This window comes from Oryzias melastigma, linkage group LG4, assembly GCF_002922805.2.
Source record: "Oryzias melastigma strain HK-1 linkage group LG4, ASM292280v2, whole genome shotgun sequence".
Taxonomy (NCBI): domain Eukaryota; kingdom Metazoa; phylum Chordata; class Actinopteri; order Beloniformes; family Adrianichthyidae; genus Oryzias; species Oryzias melastigma.
This window is the reverse complement of record NC_050515.1, coordinates 28,526,037-28,550,220: the sequence shown is the minus strand read 5'-3', so window position 1 is coordinate 28,550,220 and position 24,184 is coordinate 28,526,037. Positions and strand designations below refer to the sequence as shown.

Genomic DNA, 24,184 nt, shown 5'->3' with positions numbered 1-24,184 from the left:
AGTCTTAAATTTTAGAAATGCAACTCGCTGTGCAAGATGCCGCCACCTTTCTCCCTACAAGAGAAGAAAAGAGCAGTGTATTCTCAGAGCTGAGACGGACATCAGGTTTCCATGACAACAGTAACGTGGCAACAATCAGTCTGGACAATAATCTGTCCTTCCTTTGCTGCTGCTTCCCTTATTGCCACACAGTTTTCCTTAATTGTGTGAGTGCTTTAAAAAAACTCAATCACACTTTCAGGGATTTCAGAAGTCTTGGTGTCAAAACGTTCAGGAGTTACTGCTTGTGTTGGTATTTATAAACTGTATAGTTTTTGAAATGTTGAGCAAAATATGCCCCATAGGAAATTAATGAGAAAGTCTTCAAATTTCAACATTTTCTGTAGGTTAGCAGCAAGTTGTTAAATACATTCATGAGATATGTTCATCTTTATAGTAATTTTGTGATTTGCGTTTTGTGATTCGTAAAAATTCAATCACACTTTCAGCAATTTCTGCAATCTTGGTATCAAATTGTTGAGTTCATTAAGGAAATTGCTGCTTCGTATTCATACATTTTACAGTTGTTAAGATTTTACGCAATTTGTGTGATTTTTCAAAAAGGATTGGCATCTTTTTCAAATTTCAACAAATTTTGCAATTTATGCAATTAAAAACATTTAGCATGTTCAGGAAATTCATACTTGTACTTTCGGCATTGTTTATTTTTATGCAATTTGTGAAATTTTTTACATTTCTTTTCCAATTTTAAACAATTTGTACATTTTTTTCACAAAATTCATACAATTTTTTGCGTACTTTGAAACCTTTAATAATGGTATCAAAATGTTCAGCATGTTAAGGACATTCATGGTACTGAGGTTTTTAAGGCTAATTTTGAGCTTAGCTCATAGTTCAGCAACATCCTATTGTTTTGGGCTAGTTTAGCATGTTGCAGAGTTTTCTGGCTAATTTTGAGTTAAGATAGCATTTTAGTAATGTGCTAGCTTTTTTGGCTAGTTTGGCAACTACTGAAGTCTTAGGCTAATTCTGAGTTCATATATATATATATATATATATGTATTGCAATTTTTAAGGAAATTCTTCATTTTTTAAGTCATTTAGGAACTTTTGCAATGTCAGAAAAGCCCTTCAAAAATTACAGTAAATTTCTTCAACAGCTTCAGCATCGTCAGTGACCACATTCAGCCAAAAGCATTCACACTAGCATTATTGCAGATGATGCAGCTTTTACAGTTCCCATCTGTTCCCGTTGACCTTTGACTACTTTCTGCTTGGCGTCGCCATGAATACCTGACCAGCGTTGATTTAATGAGAGCAACAGGAGTTGCTGTAAAGACTTATGAGTTTGTGTAGTTGGGATTTTGTTCCTTGCTTGTCTTTTTAGAGATATTGTTGTTCTCTAAGGTAGGATGTATACATTAACGCAACACTTTTCTCAAGACTCAAAAAGCCATTTATTTAGCTCTCAAAACTATGAGGGTGGCAATTAAATATCACTTCTACAGCTTATTTACATATTTCTACATCAGTACTTACTATGTTTGGCCTGGTTACAAAATGCAGTGTCATCATTCAAAGAAATATCCTTAGTGACTTTTTGTACTGCTCGTCTCCCTCCTCTCTCTCCACTGTGCATGACAATCTCTCACCACATAGAGTACTGACACCCTGTTATTACTCCAGCACCTTCGCACCACCTCTGTCACTCACATCCGCCTCTCTGTCCACTAAGTGTTGTGTCACTCCTTCCTCCTCACCGATGGCAAACTTTGAGTTCTCTGCTAACTACCAAACTGTTGCTTCCTTGATCACAACGCCCCCAGGTCATGGCAGGATCTGGACTTCTGTCTCAGGAACCTGCCCACTTCGCGCTCCCGCGGGTACCGCGGCATCAGGTTGGACAGGAAACGTTTGGCCCGTGAGGTGATGCTCTCTCGTTGACCTCCGCTCATGTCCTCTGCACTGGCCCCCGGGGGCCACGGGGTCTGGCCTCTTGCTAGTCGCACGGCACACTCCAGGAGCTCCAGAGTGCGATGGTCCAGGGAGGCGGAGATCTCCACGTAGAGACCGTTGAAAAGAGCAGCGCTGGACATAGCCTCTGATGGAGAACAAAGACAGGAGAGGCAGAATGGATGAAGAGGTAGATAGTTCTTGACTTAAATTCAAAACTTTTGAACAATTATTTATAGGTTGATTTAACTGACACATTTCCAAAACAATAATCTGGAAATAAAAACTGTTTTTTTTAGAATAACATTTTTAAATTAAGTAAAATACATTTATCTTATTAGAAAAAATGTACAACACCCACAAAGGCTCAACAAATACTGTTTATTTATCACATATGATTTAAAGACTCAAGAAAATCATGTTTTTGTGGCATTTTTCTGATGATGGTAGAGCTGGGTATCGATAATAATTTCCGGAATCGAATTGATTCGAGGGCTGCACGGTGGCGCAGTGGTTAGCGCTCTTGCCTCACAGCGAGAAGGCCCCGGTTCGACTCCCGGCTGGGACCTTTCTGTGTGGAGTTTGCATGTTCTCCCCGTGCATGCGTGGGTTTTCACCGGGGACTCCGGCTTCCTCCCACCATCCAAAAACATGCTTCATAGGTTAATTGGAGACTCTAAATTGCCCCTAGGTGTGAATGTGAGAGTGAATGTGTGTGATTGCGGCCCTGCGACAGACTGGCGACCTGTCCAGGGTGAACCCCGCCTTCGCCCATCAGTAGCCGGGATAGGCTCCGGCACCCCCGTGACCCCGAAAGGGACAAAGCGGTCAGGAAGATGAATGAATGAATGAATGAATTGATTCGATTCACCTAAGCCTGAATCGATTCGATTAATTTTTTTTATTTTTTTCAGCCACTCAATTCATTTCAATTTTGAGTTTACAGATTTAGACATATCTGTTTAAAAATACATTTAATATTTACATCATGTTTATTAATCTGATCCAGTTCACATACTGTAAATGTATCAGTGAAATACTGAGATTGTTAATATCATCCAGTGTTACATGGATTCTCTAAAGGAGAAGTTCTAACTAAAATGTTCAGATCATTAACATTGGAAACATTGTTCTGCTTCTCCTGGAGGACGTTTCAGTTTGACCACTAGGTGGCGATCACGCTATAGCAGTTCAATTTTTTCAAGAAGAACAAGCAAAGAATGAACAAAAAATTGTGCTTTAGACCACAAATGGTTACTTAAAAAGATATTTACTTTTAAAAGTGTTTAGAAAATTCATGTCTGTGAGTTTATAAAGAAGTTAATTTAGTCAGCAATGTATATTTACGTAGGATTAGCTGTTCTATGGGAAATTCTATTAAACGTTAGCATCAAGCTAGCGGACTTTAGCTTTATGTACTAGATCGATCTCTATTTTTATGGATCGATAATTGATCTATTAAGTTTAGATAGGTTCAAATAACTGATCCTATCAACTCAGCCCTAGATGATGGGAGACATATTTAAAGATAATTAAGCTTAAAACAACATTTTAAAATATTTTCTTGATTCAAATTGTTGTGAATCAGGAACAGATGAAAAGAATGTTGTTGGAAAAAGATCTAAAGATGAAAAAACACTCAGGAAAAAAATCCAAACTGATTCTATCATAATTCATACATGAGAGGGTTAAAAGGCCACATAGAAAGCTTTGAAAATGGATCAAAAGGTGACTAGAGTGGGACTTTAAAAATGTGTAAAATAATTTAGAAATTTTGAACTTTTCCAGATAATCTCTGGACTTTTTCTTCCCTCTAAGAGATCTTGACTTTCTTCTCTTCTCTCCTGTTCTTGCATCTTAGTCCCACCATATAAAGATGCTAGTGCAGGAGGTAAGGACCGTTCGGAGAAGTGAGATGAATGATGAAATCATCCTTCTTTCATTGAAACCTGACTTTAGAATCACTCCCATGATATTACACCTGCTTCACTGGAGCCTAACTTTCATTATTCCTGTCACATAAGCATTGAAGATACTTGCACTTATTGTGTTTTGATTAAATTTGCAAAGCGTCTCAATCCGCTGCAGGGCTTGACGGGAACAGATAAAGCAATTGTAGAAAAGATAAACATCAGTGATTATGGCGCTTCCAACAAGCTATTTTTTCCCCTGCAGGTGAATGTGAGAAATGAAGACATTCCCTCCAAACATTTTAGTGAGTGCCTTAGATAGGAGAAGAAAGATGAGCTTTCTGCATGTAGAAGGACTGCTTTAAAAGGTCTGCAATCTAAAAACAGGAGCAGAAATGCATGCATTTCCCTTTCAGTGGTGCAAGATATCGCAGCAGCTGTTGACATAAAAAATAAGAAGAAAAGTAGAACGTTTCTGATTATTTTGATCAAAGAAGGAGAAACAAAGGTGTTGTTGGAGGTTCTTCAGGTGTCGGGAGCCATTCTTAGATTCAGCCTGAGGTTGTGACTGGTTAACCTGCACATGCTCCGTGGGAGGAAACCATGTGGAGGAAATAAAAGAACATTGTCCAGAAATTGTGTTAAAGTCGGCTTGCTCATATGGGACACACAGAAATGTTCATATGAAAAACAAAGATGAACGAAGCGTCAGAAGAAGCAGATCTTTTTTTTTAAACACTTTAAAACAGGGGTGTCAAACTTAATCACACAAGGGGCCAAAATCCAAAACACACCTTAGGTGGCGGGCTGAACAGGATAAACATTTATTGAACACTCTAAAACAAAATTATTATAACTTAAAACCGTAACTTCTTTAGCATAATTATGAACTAGATGTATAGCATTACCTGATAATGCGAGTGTGAATGCTGTAAGCTGAATTTGGCAGCTGAAGATGCTGAAATGAATAGCTAAAAATGTTGAGGCTGATAGATGAAAACGCTGAAGTTGATAGCTTAATTCACAGAAGCTAATTAATACCTGAAGACGCTGAAGCTAATAGCCAGCTAAAATGTTAGCTAAAAGCCAAATTAGCCTAAAAACTGAAAAAACGTAGGTTAACCACAACAGCTAGCATGTAGTTTCAAAAATAGCTAAACTTCAAACCAGCCTAAAAAACTTTTAAAAAGCCTAAATTTGCCAAAGCTGCTAGCATGTAGCTAAAATATTAGCTAAACTCCAAAATACCCTAAGAATCTTAGTAAATACCAAAATAGTCCTAAAAGCTAGCAGATTGCCAATTTTTTAAACTTTAAAACTGCAACTTTTTAACATAATTATGAATAATAAAAAAGCAGGAATATTATTTTGTCAAAATGATACAAGTTAAAAATAAGCTCAAGATAACATCGGGTCATTAATAACAATAAAATAAAATGATCTGGAGGGTCGGATAGATTTACCTGGAGGGCCGGATCCGGGCCCTGACTTTGACACATGTGCTTTAAAATCTCCTGTAATCTACAGATCTATATTTTGTCTTTAATTTACCTAAATGTGGAAATAAAAGTAGACAAGTAAAACTAAAGACTTAAACTAAGCTGAAACTTTCAGTTTCAATTTAACAAACAAAGGTGTGTCTAGTTATTGGACTTTTGTATTTGGTCTTTAGTTGCTTGTTGCTGAGTGCGATAATTATGGAATCTCTTATTTGATCTGATCACATTAGTGAAGTGCACTTTGGAGAACAGCACAGTGTGGATGTGTAACTGTAACTGTATGAATGTGAGTCGGCAGTGGCTGCAGTCACAGCACCCTTCATACTCCCACGCTGAGACGAGGCAGGACATTTCCATTTACGCTACTGTTTACCGTCAGCAGTGAGAGAGGACAAACAACAAATGAAAAGGGGGCAGAGCCCTGCTTACCTTGACAGGTGACCTCACGTGTGCGGACCAGGTCGCTCTTGTTGCCAACGAGGATTATGGGAGTGTGGGGCTGGGTCTCTCTCAGGAGGAGACGGAGTTGAGCGGTTCGGTGGAAGCTGCGCCTGTCAGTCACTGAAAACACCAGGACACACACCTCACACTGCAGGGCTGACAGATCCTGACAAATGAGCAGAAGCAGACAGTCAGAGCAGGAGGAATTCTGGGAGCCTCTTGCACAGCAGCAAAATATGCAAACACATGCAGTTTTCTTTTTTAGCAGAAATCCTACAAGTTTGGAGCTTAATAGCGTGAGAATCCTCTGGAAAAAGACGTCCTGTCACTGTAATCCCAAATTACCTGCTGAGAAACCTCAGAATGCTACCAGAGAGGCTGCTTAAGAAGCTTCAGGATTTTGGATTTTCTAGTAAGGAACACAACACTATCTTGTTCCTTGTGACAAACCCTCCCCAAACAGCACTCTAAAAATAACCGAAACATAAAAATCCTTCACAGTTCAGTGTCTCTTCAGCATGTGCTGCCACGGTTCATCGACTTTTCATTTCATTCTGATTATATTCATTATTGAGCACACCGGGAGCTAGCTTTTCCCCGTAATGACAAACAGGGGTGTGATGCTGGAATTACACAAGTGAAGTCATTGCAGAGCCAAATGAAGCATCAAAAACAGCATCAACAAAAGGTCTCATTCAGGAAAAAACACAAACGGTGCCATGAGACGCCTAAGTCAGAGGCAGTAGTGCCCGCCTACTCTCCAGTCGCCTCTCGGTCTCTCTGGGGAATACTGGGAAAACTGGAAAACAGCTTTCCTTGCAGATGTGGGAGATTTTCAGAAAAACAACATGAACAGCTTGTGTTATGCTGTTACTTTCATCACAGTCTCCATACTTGACCCAGGATTCTACAAAAAACTGGGCCACTTTCAGGTCACAGTTATTTATTTCACTTGATAAATTACTTGACTTGTAACACTGTGGTGAGACACAATCACTTCTACTTAAAAAATGTATCCAGAATGCAGAAAATGTTTCACTTACTCAACTAGCGGATCTATTTGAGATTAAAAATGTTCTAAAAGAAAGGTTCGCCTCAGTTTAGGCCGATTTCTTAACCTTTTAACACCGGAGGTGTCAATAGTGACTTTTTAGCACAAAATCTTTAAAATACTGTTATTTTTAAACTGTTAGAATGATCAAAGTAATTACAGTCGATTCTGAAGGAATTATGTTGATTGTGTTAACAGTTAAAAAGTTAAAAAGAACATAAGCACTGGAGCTCCAGTGTCATTCAATGACAATTTTTTTTTGTAAAACAAAACAAAACAAAAAAATGTTCTCAGTAGTGTTTTCATTATGATTATGAAGTTTTTAACCAAAATCTCACAACCTAAATGTCTTAAAAAGCAGTTTTTCATGTTGATCTGAAGCCTCTCTTTCCAAAATCTCCTCTGAGGGGGCGTGGCTTTTGGAGCCCCCCTTGAACCCCTCCTGAAGAACTTAAAAAAAGTTACATTTTGAAAAAACAACTAGGATTATGCTAAAATGTAAGCTAAACTCCAAATTTTCCTAAAGAACTTAAAAAATTCTAATTTTGACAAAACAGCTAGCATAACGCTAAAATGTTAGCTAAACTCCAAATTTGCCTAAAACACAGGTAAAATCTCTAAATTAGCCAAAAACAGCTAGCATGTTGCTATATTAAAACGTAAATTCCAAATTACCTTAAAAAACCCAGTAGTTGCTGAACATTATAAAGGTTGAATGGTGTCTAGCTGAAAGTTTGCAGAAGTTTCAAAGTGCACAAAGTTTTTTGAAGAGTTTGAGCAATTTCTCATTTATTTCCTATGGGGCATATTTTGCTCAACATTTCAAAAACTATAAAGTTTATGAATACCAAAAATACAAGCAGTAATGTCATGAACGAGCTGAAGGTTTTGATTTGAAGATCACTGAAATAGCTGAAAGTGTGATTGAGTTTTTAGGTGGTGAAAAACGTACAGGAAGGAGCAGGAGAATCACTGTAGTGTGAACGATGTAAAGCAGTCACACAATGACTATTTTTATCTGGTATTTGAACACAGGGATCTTAAATCTTTGACTTTAACCTGTCAGAACCCATGATGACATCACTGTGGCATATTCCACATCCTTTTCATTCTAAGGAAAATGGGTCTGGGCTCTCATGGGTTAAAGCTGTATTTCTGCCGTGTGCATGACTCATTCAGTTCAATGCTTCGTGCGGTCTGGAAACACAAACTGGGTTATGTGGAGAAGTCCCTGCTGTTAATCAAATCTAGAGACAAAAAATAACCGAGGAAGGAACCAGAAATAAACCTAAAAGGTAAAAGAAAATAAACTTTTGCACAGATGAGGATGAATAGCAAACAAACACTGAGTACTCCGCACAAATATAGATTTTCCATGTTCATTGTACTTTGTAAATCCCTTTAGGTTCAGTTTTTCTATTTTTTTTAATTACTTCAGTCATCTATTAAGTTTCTCCAAGTTAGAGTACACCATGTTAGAGTTTCTGCTGACTAAGCTGTATTTTAGCTAATCAATCTTCACTATATTCAAGAGAACTGTTTTTTTCCCCACAATTCAAGGTTTCTTGCTTTTCTCTATTTTTTGGCACATTTTGCTTCAGGCTTTTTGATTCTCCTGTTTAGTTCATGTTTTAGTCTTTTGTTTGCTGGAGTTTTATAATCAAATAAATAAATCCAGTTTGATTCCTATAAGAAAGGCCCTTTACACTACTGTCTAACAAAGTAGCCACAAGAAGGTCTAAGGCCAAATCTGAATTCTTCTCGTCTCCCTGACCCTCAATTTGAAGGGGGAGTTTAGGTGTAAGTGTGTCCAGGAAATGTGCTTTTTATATCCGACCATCCAAACAGAGGGATATAACGTCCTCCCCTGCGAGCCTAAACCGCGTCGCGCTGAGATGCGTTTTTCTTCACGTGGGTGTGGTCTGAACCACAAACGTCTAGATTTAAATGTAAGTAATGACTTCTTGTTGTAGCATGACCTTTTTAAAGTCATAAAACCGCTGATATGTATATTCAAGCACTGGAAGCTACGCGCTAAAGCTAGTGGACCGGCAATTATTGGCGACGTTGTTTTATGATGTTGCTTCCCTCTATTGCCATCCTCTTCTCCCCCCACCCCTCCCCCACCCTCTTCCCTTTTGCCGTCCGGTCCAACGACAAAGAAAAAATAAATAAATAAAATAAAACATAATCAATATAAATAAAGTTTAGCATTAAATACAACAGGGGTTTATACTCAATAAATCCCTGTTGTGACAGTAAAATCTGCCCAACACAAGAAGCTCTCAGCCCACATCTGTTGGCTCAGCTGTTGGACAGGACAAGTTAATAAAAAAAAAAAAAAATTATTGGCGACGTCATCGAACGAAAGTGACGTCCGAAATATGAGACAATTTTTTAAACTCTCCTTTTGGAGGGCTAAATGAAGAGGAAAGGAGAAGGGCTAGGGAAAAGGGAAGAATGCGGGTTGGGCCCAAGTCTGAGTCTCCACGTGCCGGTCCCTAGTCCGGATAAAATACAGGGTTGTGTCAGGAAGGGAGTGCGGTGTAAAATGTTCTACCAAACCAAATGTACAAATTAATAAATGCTGATTCAAAGAGGTGATCCCTGAGGGGATGTAATGATATATAGAAACTCAAACATATATATATATATATGCACTATACATATATATTTATATTATATATATATACACATTATATGTTCTTTTTCACAGCTCTTTTCTCTTTCAGAAGCTGCATGAATTACGCTGATTGTGTTAACAATTAAAGAATTACAGTTGATCAAAGTACACAAACACTGGAGCTCCGGTATTAAAGGGTTAGTTATTAGATCCTACGCCTTTACTTTAGGAATAAAGTGTGTATATTTTCTGCATATATTTATCTTGATTTAATAGGATATAAACACTTTTTCCATGTTTTCTCCACACTCTGAGCCACAAATCGGAGTTATGATTCATACGGCTGCCCTTTGAATGAATGAACACTGTCCTTGGCAACTCACTAAACTGTTGAAATAAAACCAAACCAGGTCAAGTGGTACAAATCCAAACTGAAAGGGAACACTTTGAGCTTCCTTTTGTTGAAGCTAAGTATCCGGGAGAGCAGAGGAGTCGAGGTGGCCGAGCAAAGTGTGTGCAGCTGCAGAGGAGGAGCTCTGACAGACAGTATGGGGAGGGTGTTGTTCAGCTCACCTGTCTCCAGTTGTCATAGATAATGATGGTGCTCTCCTCATCATCCACCATGACTGTGCGCACATAACCCTCCCCTGGGACAAGGACAAGAGCAGTTAGGTCTCTGATGACTAGTGAGAGCTCTTACTTATTTACCACCTGCTGGGAGAGTAATGACAATGCCTTCCTGCTGTCAAACACAAACTATGTACCCTCAGAATCCACAGAAGCAGTTCGGTCCAGGTCACCGGCGAGGGCGATGGCCAGAGAAGACTTCCCCACGCCGTTCTGCCCCAACAAGGCGATCCTGAGAGGCCCGTCGGGTCGGCCCTCCAAAGCCAAAGTTGGAATGTCATCCAAGGCAGAGTTGAAACTATTTGGAGAAGCTGAAGGTCCAGCTGCACCTGAGGTCCAGTCTCCATCATCGTGGACAGCTTCTTCTCGCCGGAGCTGGTGCTTCAGCGGCAGAGGAGTGCTTCCTCTGCGGACGGTCGGGGTGCTGGACAGAGTCATACTGTCACACTGAATGGAGAGACGCAAACAAACCCTCATCATCCTGAAGCATTTGTCACGAAGTACAAAGATTTGATGGTTTTTACGTCATTTACGAGGTAGCGTCCTCAAGTTTTTAACCATCATAAGAGCTGCTAGAAACTTTCATTTCTAAAAGTATTATTTGGGAGGAAAATATATGATAAAATATTTTTTTTTCTCTATATGAGTTAGAAAATCGGATTGGACACTGAGGTTGGTACCTTGTGTAAACTTGGAAAATTATGGAAATAATAAACATTAAAACAGTTTTGCTTTTATTGTTTAGGCTGGGTAGAAATTCTCCCAAAAGCTGCAAAAAATCCACACAAAAATGAGTATGCGTATTAACCCTTGTTCTGTCCTCAGTATTGTATGTTGAGGCTGGAAGTGGGGTCATCTGGACCCCACTGGACAGTACGCTGAATGATTTTTGATTGTTACTGGTGTCTGTGGCAGACATGAAATCCTGTCCACCTTCATCCACATTTGTCACAGGATGGATGACACGTCAATGTAAGTCAGGAGTCGGTATCCTTCAACAGTAATAGAGCCATTTGGACTTGTTTTCAACTGATCAGAACCTAGAAGGAACCGATAGTCTTAAGAAAATTGGATTTTTATTTATGACCTTCTTTTTCTAAAATATAAATATGAATTATGACTATTTTTTAGCACAAACAAAAAGCAAAAATATAAGAATTTATATGCGAAATACAGAACCTAGCATCTCTCAAAATGTTATTTTTTTTACATTTGACAGAAGTTCAAATAACTTATTTTCAAAGTAAAAGACACTCTGTGCCAAACAGGATCATCTTAGTGCAGTTCTGGGCAGCTAGTAACTTTTAACTCATAAAAGATCAAATGTTTTGGTTTGTATATAAACTCTGTTCATTCTGGAGGTAGACATTGATCAAACAAGACGTCTTCAGGTCAACAGGATGTAAAAACCTACATAGTTTATCATCTATGTGAACCTCAGACATCAATTTATACATTTAACTAATATAAATTAAATGAATACTAATTAAGTAATCCTTACTTTACAAAATTAATATTTTATTTTTCTTTTCTTTTTTCCCCTCTTTGTCCTCAGCAGTCTTACTCTGCTGGGTTTTGTTATTTTAGTTTGGATCTTGGTAGTCTTAGTTTGCAGGCTTTGTTTATTTGATTTCTTTAGGTAGTTTTGTTTAGGGGGAGCTGCTGGTTCCGACAGTCGACATGTCTGGATCAGCAGTCTCCATGACTTATTTTATGTTTGGTCAAGGAGCAACCATGGAGATAAGAGAGACACATGTGGATCTGGAGCTGCAGGTTGCAGCCCCCTGATGTAAGGCTTGGGTCATCTGGACCCCATAAGGTAGCTCAAGGGTTAAAACAGTAAAAAATGACTTTAAAGTGCGTGGTAAATTTTTCTCAGCTGACTTAAAATGCATTATATTTTCAATAAATGAGCCAGCGTTTCCACTCTGAGGCTGATTCGAGAGTCCATACTTGCAAACTTCACATCTAGTAATTTGTTATGCAGGACACCCACATCTTGCAGCACTGCCCACCCACAACATCCGCTCACACTCTAAGAATATGACATCCACTTGCAACAAAGCGTGACAAATAGGAGCCTCTCATCACGCTTGTCGTCCCTTACCTTATGCACAGTCTCCTCGGCACTGAGTCTGTCTTCAGGCACATCTGTCGGCATCTGCAAACTGAAATCAAGCAGTCTGTGAGGAATCCACAAAGAGAGTCAAAGCCTCCCTTCTGAACCTCACACCCTACTCACTTTAGGAGCCAGAGTATGTGGGATTTGATCTCTCACCTGTCAGGTGTCTGCGTGCAACTGCAAAGGAAGCTCCCTCTCTCCTTCTTTCTCTTTGGCTTCCTCCCCGGCTCTCTCTCTCTCTCTCTCTCCTCCTCCTCTTCCTCCTCCTCTTCCTCAGTTTACGTGTTTCCCTCTCTTCTGCTCCTCATGTTAAGGTCCAGTTCTGCCCACAGCTCTGTCATTCATCACACTGACTGACTGACTGTAATCTGTGTGAGTGGGAAGCCGCTGCGATCAAAGCAGAGCAGATAAAACCTGCAGTTTCCTGCAAAGATGCTCCATGCCACGAAAGAAGGGGGCAATACAGAACATCACCCCTAGGTGGCAGTGTAACACAAGAGTCCTCAGAATTGAGTCGTTTTTGTCTCAGTGCTCTATTAGAGCTCAGGTTTGATTTATCTCTGTAAAAAAGTGGAAACAAACATGTCTACCAGAACCGTAACTGTTGCATTTGTTCGGAACGGGTTCACGGCCTCTTTCTGTCTCCATACCCAATATTTGGATGTGTTTTCTGTCAAAACGTGAGCGGGACCACGAGCAGTGGTGCGCCCCTCCCACACAATGCCACAATAGACTCCGGCAGTGAGCTATTATAGCCCTAATCCTGGTCCTATTGTACGGGCCAAAGAGAGGGAGGCAGAGCTGGAGATGAGGTCATCCCAAACAGCACACAGCCAGGGTCACCGCCTCACTATGGAGGCACAGGGATAAAGACAGGCATGGAGCCGGGCACAGAGAAAAGGCCCGCACGCCGCTGAACGTGGGAGATGCTCCGATAGGGGAACGGAGGAGGTCAAAAGCCACGCACAAAACCCAGCCGACACGCCGCAAAGGATGTTATAGAACTTTGTTTATTTCATAGGCATATAAAACCACACTACAACAGGAGCAGAAAACCTGAATAATGGCCATTTTTTAATGTTATGTTAATTCTAATTACAACTGAATGAAAGAATAAACTGTAGGAAAGTAAAAATACATGCTAATGGAATAAAACCAGTCAAATAATTAGAATCCGTACATAAATAAATGATAAATACATCATAAATAAGTGAATAAATAAAAGAACAACTTATGGAACCTACACCCAAACAAAATAAATAGCTCTAATGCACAAAACCTGGCAAACTTTTCATGGGACATTTAAGAAAGAGTCTCCATGATTTTTTTTTTTTTTTGCATTTCTGTTTATCCCTGCACCTTAAATGAGTCATCAGTATTCCACAGTCACCAGCTCATTGAAAATAGTGATTGTCCACGTACGTCGGAGCTGTTCCACTCCCCCATAAATATCTTATTTAGGCCGGAGAACTGGACAAAACCACACAAATCATGCCGCACTTTTATTTTTCTCTTCCGTCGTTTATCATTTGTTGTCATTAAGCTCACGATCAAGAGTCAAACAAAACATGTTTTTTTTCAGAGCAAAAACAACAAACCTGTCACTATAATGGCTAAAAACTAACAAAAAGAGTTTATCTTTGCTAAAACACAAGAGCTACCGTTTATGTCCACTATTGGTTTAGCACAATCACTGGAAGATTCCCAAGAAAGGTATTCTTTTACATTCTTTCATCTATGATTATTCATCTTACAAAGAATAAGAAGTCTTGGTGAGCTTAAACACTTTGGTAGGCAACTGTGAAATATTAGCTGGCGAATATTTAACTGCATACCGTGGACACTTTCATCCAAGCCCGAACCACTCCATGTGTATCACCACTGCACTACTCAGACCTCTGCAGCTTTAGCAGCATAGAAAAAGGAAAATAATTAACTACAACGAGCTTCAACCACTCATTTGGAGAGCGTCATTTTGCATAGATATCATACTCAGCTTTGGTTTTTTTAAATCTTTTTTTTTTTGCATAATGAAGCGATTCTCAGTTACTTTTGAGCGGTGCATTCACAGTGAAAGAAATCTACGTCCCTCACAGGGAGGTTTTTGCTGTGGTGCAGCCCCACACGCTATCTGCCGAACCCTGTCCGTCCGTCAAGCACACACAGCCCACACAAACACGTCGCTCCTCTGAAAGTCTCATTACTCCACAGCTGATGCTCCATTTAGGGCTCAGAGGAAGTAGTCGGGCGGTGGGGATCCTGGGTTGCCGGTGCGTGCCGGAGGAGCCTCTCCAGCGGCTCCGGGGTTTGTGCTGAGGAGCTTCTCGTAGCGAGCCTTGTAGGCGTCTCTCTCCCTCAGCACTCGGGTCAGCTCACACTGGAGCTGCTCCAGCTGAAACGAAGAAAAGAAAAACACCTGAATCCACAATTCTCTAGTTATTCTGCACACTCCAAAACAGAGCAGAAAATCATCAGGGGTCTAGAATGGGGCCAAGATTCTGGTCTTTAATTACCTAATTTATTTGATTCACCTCTCCATGTCAACATTTCCATCTTATGGTAAAATATAGATTGTTTTTTCCAAGTGTTCAGAAGTACCTACTAGTGCTGGGTTGATAAAAATTGATTTAATCTTAACAGATCAATAATCGATTCATAAAAATAGAAATCGATTTAACACATGAAGCTAAAATCCGCTAGCTTGATGCTAACACTCAAAATAATTTCCCATAGGGTGGCTAATGCTAACGCTCAGTCGACCTAAACGTACATTTCTGACTAAATGAACGTCTTTATAAACTCAGAGATGAATTTTACAAACTCTTAAGAAAATAATTTTAAAGTAACCATTTGTGGTCTAAGTTTTTTGATCATACTCTCTTCTTTTTCTGGAATGCTATAGTGTGATCGCCACCTAGTGGTCAAACTGAAACGTCCTCCAGGAGAAGCAGAACAATGTTTCCAATGTTAATGATCTGAACATTTTAGTTAGAACTTCTCCTTTAGAGAATCCATGTAACACTGGATGATATTAACAATCTCATTATTTCACTGATACATTTACAGTATGTGAACTGGATCAGATTCATATAAATATATTCAAAACGTATAGCAGATTATTAATATATTTCTAAACAAATGTGTATAAATGTGCAAACTTAAAATTGAATTGAAGAATAAAAAAAAAGAATAGAATCGATCCAGACTGTAGGGAATAATCGATACACAGGAAGGTCGTGATTCAAACCGGGGCCTTCTCGCTGTGAGGCAAGAGCGCTAACCACTGCGCCACCGTGAAGCCCCACGCCATGAAAATATCTGAGTTTGTATTCGTCTAACCCTTATAACAACAAGATTTAATACAAAATGGCCCAAATAAAATACAGTAGGGCTGGGTTGATAAAATCAATTTAATCTTAACAGATCAATAGTCAATTTATAAAAATATAAACTGATTTAGCACATAAAGCTCAAGTCCGCTAACTTGATGCTAACATTTAATGGAGCTTCCCATAGGACTGCTAACGCTCAGTCGACCTAAACATACATTCTGACTAAATGAACATCTTTATAAACTCAGGCATGAATTTTCTAAACTCTGTTAGGAAAATATTTTTAAAGTAACCATTTGTATTCTAAAGCAGTGATTCCGGTTCATCGATTACCACCGGGCCGCAGAAGAACTAATAAATTATTTTTTTTTTTTGAGTCGGAAATCGTTTATTTTGAAAAAATGACCAGATTCTCACTATTAGCTTGAGCGTTGAAAGCAGTCTGGCGGTATGCAACAGGAGAAAAGTTGTATGTGGAACCCTTCTTTGCAAATGGATGGGATAGGTGCAGAAAGAGAAGAACAGACGGAAGAACAGATGATTCCCACACACCGAAATGTTTGCATAGAGATGTGACTTTCACGTACGAATCTAATATTTTGAACGATCACGAAGCTAAAATCGAATCAATACGAACATTTCACGACGTTTATTTATGACTCCACTGTGTTCTGATGATAAAAATGTGGATGGTTTATTCAAAATTACATTTGGTGGCAATATTCGCTAATCTAGTGAGCATCGATTCACGCTAGTTTTTTGTAAAAACTTCTAGGAAATTTCTAGGACATACAGCATAAAACTGTCTAAAATGAATGGATCGTGGCAGCTGATTGGCTGTGGTAACCCCTGAGGAGATAAGCTGCAAGGTGAACAAACAAAAACACATTTAATACATTTCTACCAATATTACAGTTAATTTCTGATTTGAAGACTAAATCAAAATGAATAAAATTTCTTTCTGGAATAAACTTTCATCAACATTAAATGTGGTTTTATTTAAAATATATATATATATATATAACAGTAACTAAAAAATGCTCTCTGTAAACTTATGAATTTAAATAATGTGAACAGGAAAATAAGAAATCTCATTCGGAAGTGTATGTTTCACTGTTGTGCAGACAGTATTTGTGCTGTGAGTCAGTGTAGTGATGGGGCTGCTAAAAGCAGATATATGGTAGGGTATGTGGATTAGGGCTGCCACGATTAGTCGACTAATCGACGACTAATCGACTATTAAAATAGTCGATGGCTAATTTAATAGTCGATTAGTCGTTATTTTATATTATATGGAGTCAGAATTTAGTAAAATTGAAAGTTATTATGATATTCTGCTAGCTTCTTGGACTATTTTGGCATTTATTACGGTTTTTAGGCTATTTTGGAGTTTTAATTTTAGCTACATGCTAGCTGTTTTTGCTAACAGGCTTTTTAAAGATGTTTTAGGGTGTTTCGCAATTTAGCTAATATTTAAGCAACATGTTTGCTGTTTTGGCTAATTCAAGCTTTTTTCGTTTTTTAGGCTATTTTTGTGTTTAGCTAATTTTTAAGCTACATGCTAGCTGTTTTGGCTAACTTAAGCTTTTTTGTTTTTTTATTCAGGCCATTTTGGAGTTTAGCTAGTATTTCAGATACATGCTAGCTGTTTTGGCTAATCTAGGTTTTTTTTTGGCTAATTTGGCCTTTAACTAATATTTTAGCAGGTTATCAGCATCTTCAGCCATTGTCACCAGCATCTTTTGCAACCAAATTCAGCTTACATTCTATCTACGATAATGCTAATGTGAATAAATCTAGTTTTTAGTTAGTTTAAAGCTAATTATGCTTAAGATGTGTGTTTTACATCCACTTGTGTATGACCCGATTAGTCGACTAATCGTAAAAAATAATAGGTGATTAGTCGACTTTTAAAATAATCGTTTGTGGCAGCACTAATGTGGATCCATTTTTGGAAAAAGTTTGGATGTTGTTTATTATTGTGGGAAAAACAAAGATACACATATTTATGTGAATGTTTAGTAAACATTGTGAATGTGAATGTTTAGTAAACATTCACACTATAGTGATTCTCCTGCTCCTTTCTGTGCGTTTTTTGGCACGTAAAAGCTTAACCACACTTTCAGGGATTTCAGCAATCTCTGTATCAAAACGTTCAACTCATTCAGGACATTACTGGCATTCAGAAACTTCATAGTTTTTGAAATGTTGATAAAAAAAATATGCCCCATAGGAAATGAATGAGAAAGTCTTCAAACGTAAAACTTAAGTAGATTAGCAACAAGCCTTTAAATATATTCATGGGCTATGTTTTTATCTTTTATTGTAATAAAAAAAAAAAAAAGTTTACTTAATAGTTTAGCAACAGGCTAACAGTTTTTTTTCTAATTTGTCTACTGGGTTTTTTAGGCCAATTTAGAGTATAGCTTCTATTTTAGCAACAAGCTAACAGTTTCGACTAATTTAGTTTATTGAAGAAGTTTAGGCCATTTTGGAGTTTAGCTGGTAATTAAGCAATATAGCTTTTTGTGGATAATCTGGCATTTACCGAGATTTTTTTTTTTAATTCTAATTTGTAGTTTAGCTAATATTTTAGTGACCTGCTAACGTTTTTGGCTAATTTGTTATCTACTGAGGTTTTTATAGGCCAATTTAGAGTTTAGCTTCTATTTTAGAAACAGGCTAAGGTTTTTGACTATTTTAGTTTACTGAGGAATATTAGGCTAACTTGAAGTTTAGCTAGCCACATCTAGCTTTTTTTTTTTTTTTTTTTTGCTAATTTGGCATCCACTGAGGTTTTTTAGGCTAATGGAGTTTAGCTCATATTTATGCAACATACTACATATTTTTGCAAAAGGGATTTTTAAACAATTTTATTACAAATCTTTCCTGGAATTTAGGTCAACTTCGGCCCTCTTTAGTTCTTTAACAAAACTTCTAGTCTTTTAGCAAATCCAACATTTTACAAGTAGCTTTTGCATTTTCAGCAAATCCTTTTAGGAATTAAAGTAAATGTGCACGTGGGCCACATTTGTCCAATGGCCGGACTTTGGACATGCACTGATGTGCAGGAATCAGGTGCTGAAATCTCTGTCAAAACCCTTCAGTATTCTGAATTGTGACCATTTTCATTCGGTTTGTGACGTCACACAAAAGGAAGCTGAGGGGTTGTTCACCTGTTGCGTGAGCACGTGCTTCTCCGACTCCAGAGCGTGGCGGTGCTGCAGGCGCTTGTAGCGGCACGACTGCGCGTACCCGCGGTTCTTGAGCGTGCGCCGTTTCTGCTTCAGGCGCACCACTTCATCCTTGCTCACTCCGCGCAGGTGTCGGTTCAGCTCCCGCACTGACAGGCTCACCAGCTGCTCGTCAGAGAAGCGCTCGTTCACTCCACTTTGCTGAGCAGATGGAGGGAACACAAGGAGGAGAAGACGCCGTTCTCACGTTAATTGGCACAGACACGCGCGGAAGTGACACGAAGTGTGCGCTCTCAAGAGCTGACTCCGTCCAGGTGCGCTCCTTTATAAAACCGGGAAGTGACAAGTATATGGATGATGTGACAAGTTGAGTGCGCAGGCGCGTGGTGTGTGCAGGTCTGTCAATCAGGGGGCACATTTCAGCGCCACATGTCCATAATCTGTCATGTAATCTGACTAAGTGTGGGTGACAGTTATCAGGATTACGCACAGCAATAATAGCAGATATTATGATAAGCTCACACTGTGCTCTACATAAAGATTCATCCGGTTGATCAGCCGGAACGCAAAGTTTGTTTACTGATCAAACTGCGTGTATGTAGTGTATTGTATCATGGCGAATACATTTCTTTAACCCCTATAGATGCAGAGATACATCAAAGCACCAAAATTACCTCAATTTAGAAAATTGAAAGCAAAAACACAAGTTTTTTTTTCAATAACTGGAAATAAATTCAAGAGTTGAGGAATCAAAACAGATACCTTTGTTGTACATGTCTGACAACATAAATGTATTTGGAGGGGATTCCATAGCCCACTGTAAACATGCGTGCTTCACAAGATGCAAAAATAACTCTTAAACCAGGAGTGTCAAACTCAACCACACAAGGGGCCAAAATCTAAAACACACTTTAGGTCGCGGGCCGAACAGGATAAACATTTATTGAACACTCTAAAACTGACATTTTAAAACTGTAACTTTATAACATAATTATGAACTAGATATATAGCATTGCCTCCAATAATGCTATAGTGGGAACGCTGTAAGCTGAATTTGGCCGCTGAAGATGCTAAAGCTGATAGCAGAAGATGCTGAAGTTGATGGCTAAAAATACTGAAACTGATAGCTTAAAACGCTGAAGTTATAGCTAACTAAAATTTTAGCTAAATGCCAAATCAGCCTCAAAACAAACAACAAAAAATTAGCAGCTAGGATGTAGCTGAAAGCTAAACTTCAAAATAGTCTAAAACCTGAAAAAAAAGCCTAAGTTAGCCAAAACAGCCAGCGTATAAATATTAGACTAACTCCGTAAAAACCTAAAAAAACGTAAAAAGAAAAGTCTAAATTAGCCAAAACAGCTAGCATGTAGCTTAAATATTAGTTAAACTCCCAAATATCCTAAAATCTTAGTAAATGCCAAAATAGTCCAAAAAGCTAGCAGGATGCCAATTTTAAAACTTTAAAAACATAACTTTTAACTTAAATGTGAATAATAAAATGGCAGAAATATTATTCCAGAACAAATAACTTAAACCTTAAATAACTTTCACTCTTTTACTCAAAATTATAAAGTTATAAAATTATAAAGTTATAAATGAGCGCAAGATAACATCGGGTCATTAATAACAATATAATTAAATGATCTGGAGGACCGGATCTGGCCCCCGGGCCTTGACTTTAACACATGTGCCCTAAAGGGATACTTTCATGATGAGGTGAAGAAGAAGTTTATCTACAGAATCCAGGGTCTTCCTCATCGGGAAGCCTTCCCCTGGCGTCTGGATGTACCTGGCTGACTTGGTGGTGATGATGGTGATGGCTGCCGTGCATGGGATGGTGCGGATGATGCTGATGATGGTGCGGGTGGTGATGAAGGCGGCCCTGGGGGCTGAGGGGCTGTGGGAAGGGAGCTGACATGGGAGTGCCGTTGGATAGTGACGGGGGCGCTGATGACAGGAAGACGAGCGGGCGATGGCACATGTCGGCTGCCTTAGCGCAGGAGATGTCTCCTCCGCTGTCACTGCTGGAGTCTCCCAGGTTGGAGCTCGAACTTTGGGAAAGTCCCGGAAACTGCGGACGAGATCAGGAAGAAGATGGAGACGGCCATTTTTGAACGTGCAGAAAAGTGGACAGAGGTGAGGTTGTTACCTGTGAGCTCACCGCCGCAGCAGCAGAGTTGAGTAAAGCCTCCACAGCGTCCTCACATCCCAGGAAGCCGTTAACTGGCCCCCTCTCCCTGTCCCCTCGGTCTGGCACCCCTCCCAAGGCTCCGAGCAAAGAGGCAGGGCCCGCCATCTCACCCCCAAACTGTTGTTGCAGAGCAGCCAACCAGATCAGGTCCTCCAAGGAGGCCGGGGTGGGACCCTGAGGGCCTCCATGAGCCGGACTTCCCTCCACGGTCCCCTGGGAGCCCGAGCTGACGCCAGACGTGAAGCTGTTGGAGATGGAGAGGGGGAAGGAGATGGAGGAGGAGGATGAGGAGAGGGAGGAAGAACCTGAAGGTGGCGGGTGGGCGTCGCTGAGCGTCGGCGAAGGCGGCAGCGAGTTGTAAGGACTGGAGTTCAAGCTGGAGTCCTGCGGGGGGTGGCTGGTGTACGGAGAGCCGGAGGAGTCCTGACCGACGCCAGCTTTGGGATATGCACACGGAGGGGGGAGTGGAGGGGTGTCAGATTTCACCTCGAATTTGAGAAGATCAAAGTCGTTCAGGTACTCCATGGCAAGGGGGCTGGGGGGCAGAGAAGGCATGGGGAGGGGTGGGGAGGACATGGCGTCTGGCGCTGATGGAGGGAGCTTCACCGAGGTTCTCCTTGTGTCAGGATCGTTGGAAAGCCCAATCGTCCGCCTCAGAGCGGTTCATAGACGGCAGCAACAGCAGGGATGCCAGGAAACGGTTTGTGAGTCTTCCTCAAACGTCGACTTCCTCACGCCGTTTGTTTGGCCTTGAAGAAAGGAAATAAAAAGACGGTCATCATGTGACGTCTTCCACATGAGAGCCTCAATGTGAGACGCTTGTATTACTTCTGCGACACTAAAAAACCTCTTCTTCCTAGAAGTTCCCACAATGCATTGAGGTTTGGTCAGTTCTCAAACAGAGATTTGATTGACCTCTGATTTCTGCAGAGCAATCGCCACAAAGCCCAAAGCCTCTTCAATAAAACATTTCACAGGTAAAGTTGTTCCCCTGCTGTGGAGTTACCCTAAAGCAGAGGTCTGCAACCAGCGGCTCCAGATCCACGTGTCTCTTTTATCTCTCCATGGAGGTTCCTTGGCCAAATATAAAATAAGTCAGAGAGCCAGCCAGAACCGTCAGAATCAGCAGATGATCCTGTTTGGCACAGAGCGTCTTTTATTTTGAAAAGAAGTTAAAAAAAAATTTTAAAACACATTTTGAGAGATGCTATTTTATTTTTTATATTTTTGCCTTTTTTTGTGCAAAAAAAAATAGACTTAATTCATATTTATAAATAAAACAGAAGGTAATGAACGCAAATGAAATTTTCTTAAAAGTTAAAGTAAGACTATACGGGTCCTTCTAGGTTTTGATCAGAAGAAAACGAGCACAAATGGCTCTCTTACTGTCAAACTATTCCCTGATCTAATGCTATATTTCCAGGAAAAGACTCATTCATTAAATGAAGCTTCTCACTAAACCACATCGGAATGAAGAAGAAATATTGAGAAGACTAAATCATTTTTGACAGAAAGATTCACAAGTCTCAAGAGAGCAAATCCAATTACCAAGAGGTTCAGACTTTAATCCAGAGCCAGAGACTTTCTAAAAATGAAGTCAAAGACTTTTATGGATAATTATTAAAATCAAAGTCAGTTATTCTGTTCTCAACATAAAGATGTTATATGGAAATATTTTTTGATGTCCAAATTTCAGGGTTGCACAAAGCAAACAAGCATCTTGTCACAATATGAGTGAAAAGTTTGACATTTCCCATCCACTCTGCCCTGGTAACTACATCAAAGAAAGCAACGCCGTTCCTGTCAACTCTAATTACACAGCCTCAGATTTAATTGCAACTATTATCAAAATGAACATCTAATTAAAAGTCCACCTTTGACTGGTGCCTCAGCTCCAGAGCTCATTAGTTTTGCCCCCCCATGGCTCAAAATGGGCCGTAAAAGAAAGCAACCGGTGACGGAGCTCCATGGAGGCCTCAGCCTGGCTCTGGACCAGATTCATCCCCAAGCGCCGCTCCGGAGAGGGCCAAGCCGCCGGACAGCAGAGACGAAGGTCTGAAACGAGCTGGACGAGGTGGTCTTACCGTTGGTCACAGGGGTGAAGGACGGCGGCCGGCTCTTTTCAACATCCCCAGCAGACACACACACTCACACAAAAAATGAGCGACTGGTTGACTGACACGTTTGGTAGGAGACACAGAGGTGTGTGTTTATGTGTGTGTGTCCATGTGAGTGTGTTTAGCTCTCTGTCACTGAGTGCCACTGCCCCCTTTCTGTCTCTCCACTCTGCTGCAAATCCCTGTTTGCCTCCTCCCTCTGCCTCCCCCTCATCCCTCTCTCACGGTTCATAGGCATGTTGCTCTCTCTGGCAGTGTCTCGCTCCCTCTACACCCCCAGCACCTCTTTCTCTCTTTTTATTCCAGGTGTTTGATTACTGTTGAACAATCCGATTCTCTGACCTAAACTGGATCCAGAACATCTTTCTCCAAGACTTCCACCAGTGTGACTCAGATGAATACCCGGTGCTGAACAGTCCAGGTGAAGTTTTCTTCAAGATAATACATTAAATATGTGAACAAACAAACAAGAATAAATGTCAGATTCATTCACACTGATGTTTTTGCACATCAGAATAATCACTTATTAGAACATGCTGTATTATCACGTAACTTTGATAAATTGAAAGTGTTTCCTCCATTGATATATATATATGATGCAGGGGTGTCAAACTTAATAACACAAGGGGTGAAAATCCAAAACACACCTTAGGTTGAGAGTCGAATTGGATAAACATTTATTGAACACTGTAAAACAATTTTTTTTTAAACTTTAAAACCACAACTTTTTTAACATAATTATGAACTAGATATATAGAATTACCTGTGATGATGCTAGTGTGAATGCTGTAAGCTAAATTTGGTTGCTGAAGATCCTAATGCTGATAGCTGAAGATGCTGAAGTTGATAGCAGAAAACTCTGAAATGTAAAAGCTACAAACACTGCAGTTAATAGCTGAAAATGCTGAAGTCCATTGCCAGCTAAGAGTCTTCCATATGTCAAATCTTTTTACATATGTTATTGTAATCATTTACACATTTATGTTCAAAAGTATTTTAAACTGCAAAAGCAAAGTACTTGCATGAATGCTGTAAGCTGAATTTGGCCGCTGAAGATGCTAGTGCTGATAGCTGAAGATGCTGAAATTGATAGTTAAAAATGCTGAAATTGATAGCCCCAAAAA

General features: G+C 39.7%; 2 protein-coding genes across 3 annotated transcripts; both read right to left on the bottom strand.

Annotated features, from left to right (window-relative positions):
- Positions 1–1,433: 1,433 nt before the first annotated feature.
- Positions 1,434–12,709, bottom strand: LOC112137036 (GTP-binding protein REM 2). Of its 2 annotated transcripts, none has more exons than XM_024259140.2 (6): positions 12,347–12,709; positions 12,212–12,272; positions 10,242–10,551; positions 10,051–10,124; positions 5,792–5,969; positions 1,434–2,101 (listed from the first exon to the last, which is right to left on the bottom strand). In XM_024259140.2, exons 2-6 carry the CDS (start codon positions 12,263–12,265, stop codon positions 1,812–1,814), a joined length of 906 nt encoding a protein of 301 aa, XP_024114908.1. In that variant the 5' UTR covers positions 12,266–12,272; positions 12,347–12,709; the 3' UTR covers positions 1,434–1,811. The 2 variants fall into 2 exon arrangements, with proteins under 2 accessions (XP_024114908.1, XP_024114907.1); XM_024259139.2 differs by having other exon boundaries at positions 12,383–12,706.
- Positions 12,710–13,217: 508 nt separating this feature from the next.
- Positions 13,218–23,276, bottom strand: nrl (neural retina leucine zipper). The gene is made up of 6 exons (XM_036211752.1): positions 23,028–23,276; positions 20,902–21,692; positions 20,490–20,823; positions 19,515–19,529; positions 18,735–18,994; positions 13,218–14,618 (listed from the first exon to the last, which is right to left on the bottom strand). The coding sequence occupies exons 2-6, from the start codon at positions 21,517–21,519 to the stop codon at positions 14,457–14,459; spliced, it is 1,389 nt and encodes a 462-aa protein (XP_036067645.1). The 5' UTR covers positions 21,520–21,692; positions 23,028–23,276; the 3' UTR covers positions 13,218–14,456.
- Between the last annotated feature and the right edge of the window lie 908 nt (positions 23,277–24,184).

Excerpts from the sequence above, each read along its gene's own strand:
- LOC112137036 (XM_024259140.2), bottom strand. The coding sequence starts at position 12,265 with ATGCCGACAGATGTGCCTGAAGACAGACTCAGTGCCGAGGAGACTGTG. Across the intron at positions 10,552-12,211 it reads CCGAGGAGACTGTGCATAAG|TGTGACAGTATGACTCTGTC; the intron begins GTAAGGGACGAC and ends CTCTCCATTCAG. Across the intron at positions 5,970-10,050 it reads TCTATGACAACTGGAGACAG|GATCTGTCAGCCCTGCAGTG; the intron begins GTGAGCTGAACA and ends CTCATTTGTCAG.
- nrl (XM_036211752.1), bottom strand. The coding sequence starts at position 21,519 with ATGTCCTCCCCACCCCTCCCCATGCCTTCTCTGCCCCCCAGCCCCCTT. Across the intron at positions 20,824-20,901 it reads CTGCGGCGGTGAGCTCACAG|TTTCCGGGACTTTCCCAAAG; the intron begins GTAACAACCTCA and ends TCTCGTCCGCAG. Across the intron at positions 14,619-18,734 it reads AGCACGTGCTCACGCAACAG|CTGGAGCAGCTCCAGTGTGA; the intron begins GTGAACAACCCC and ends TCTTCGTTTCAG.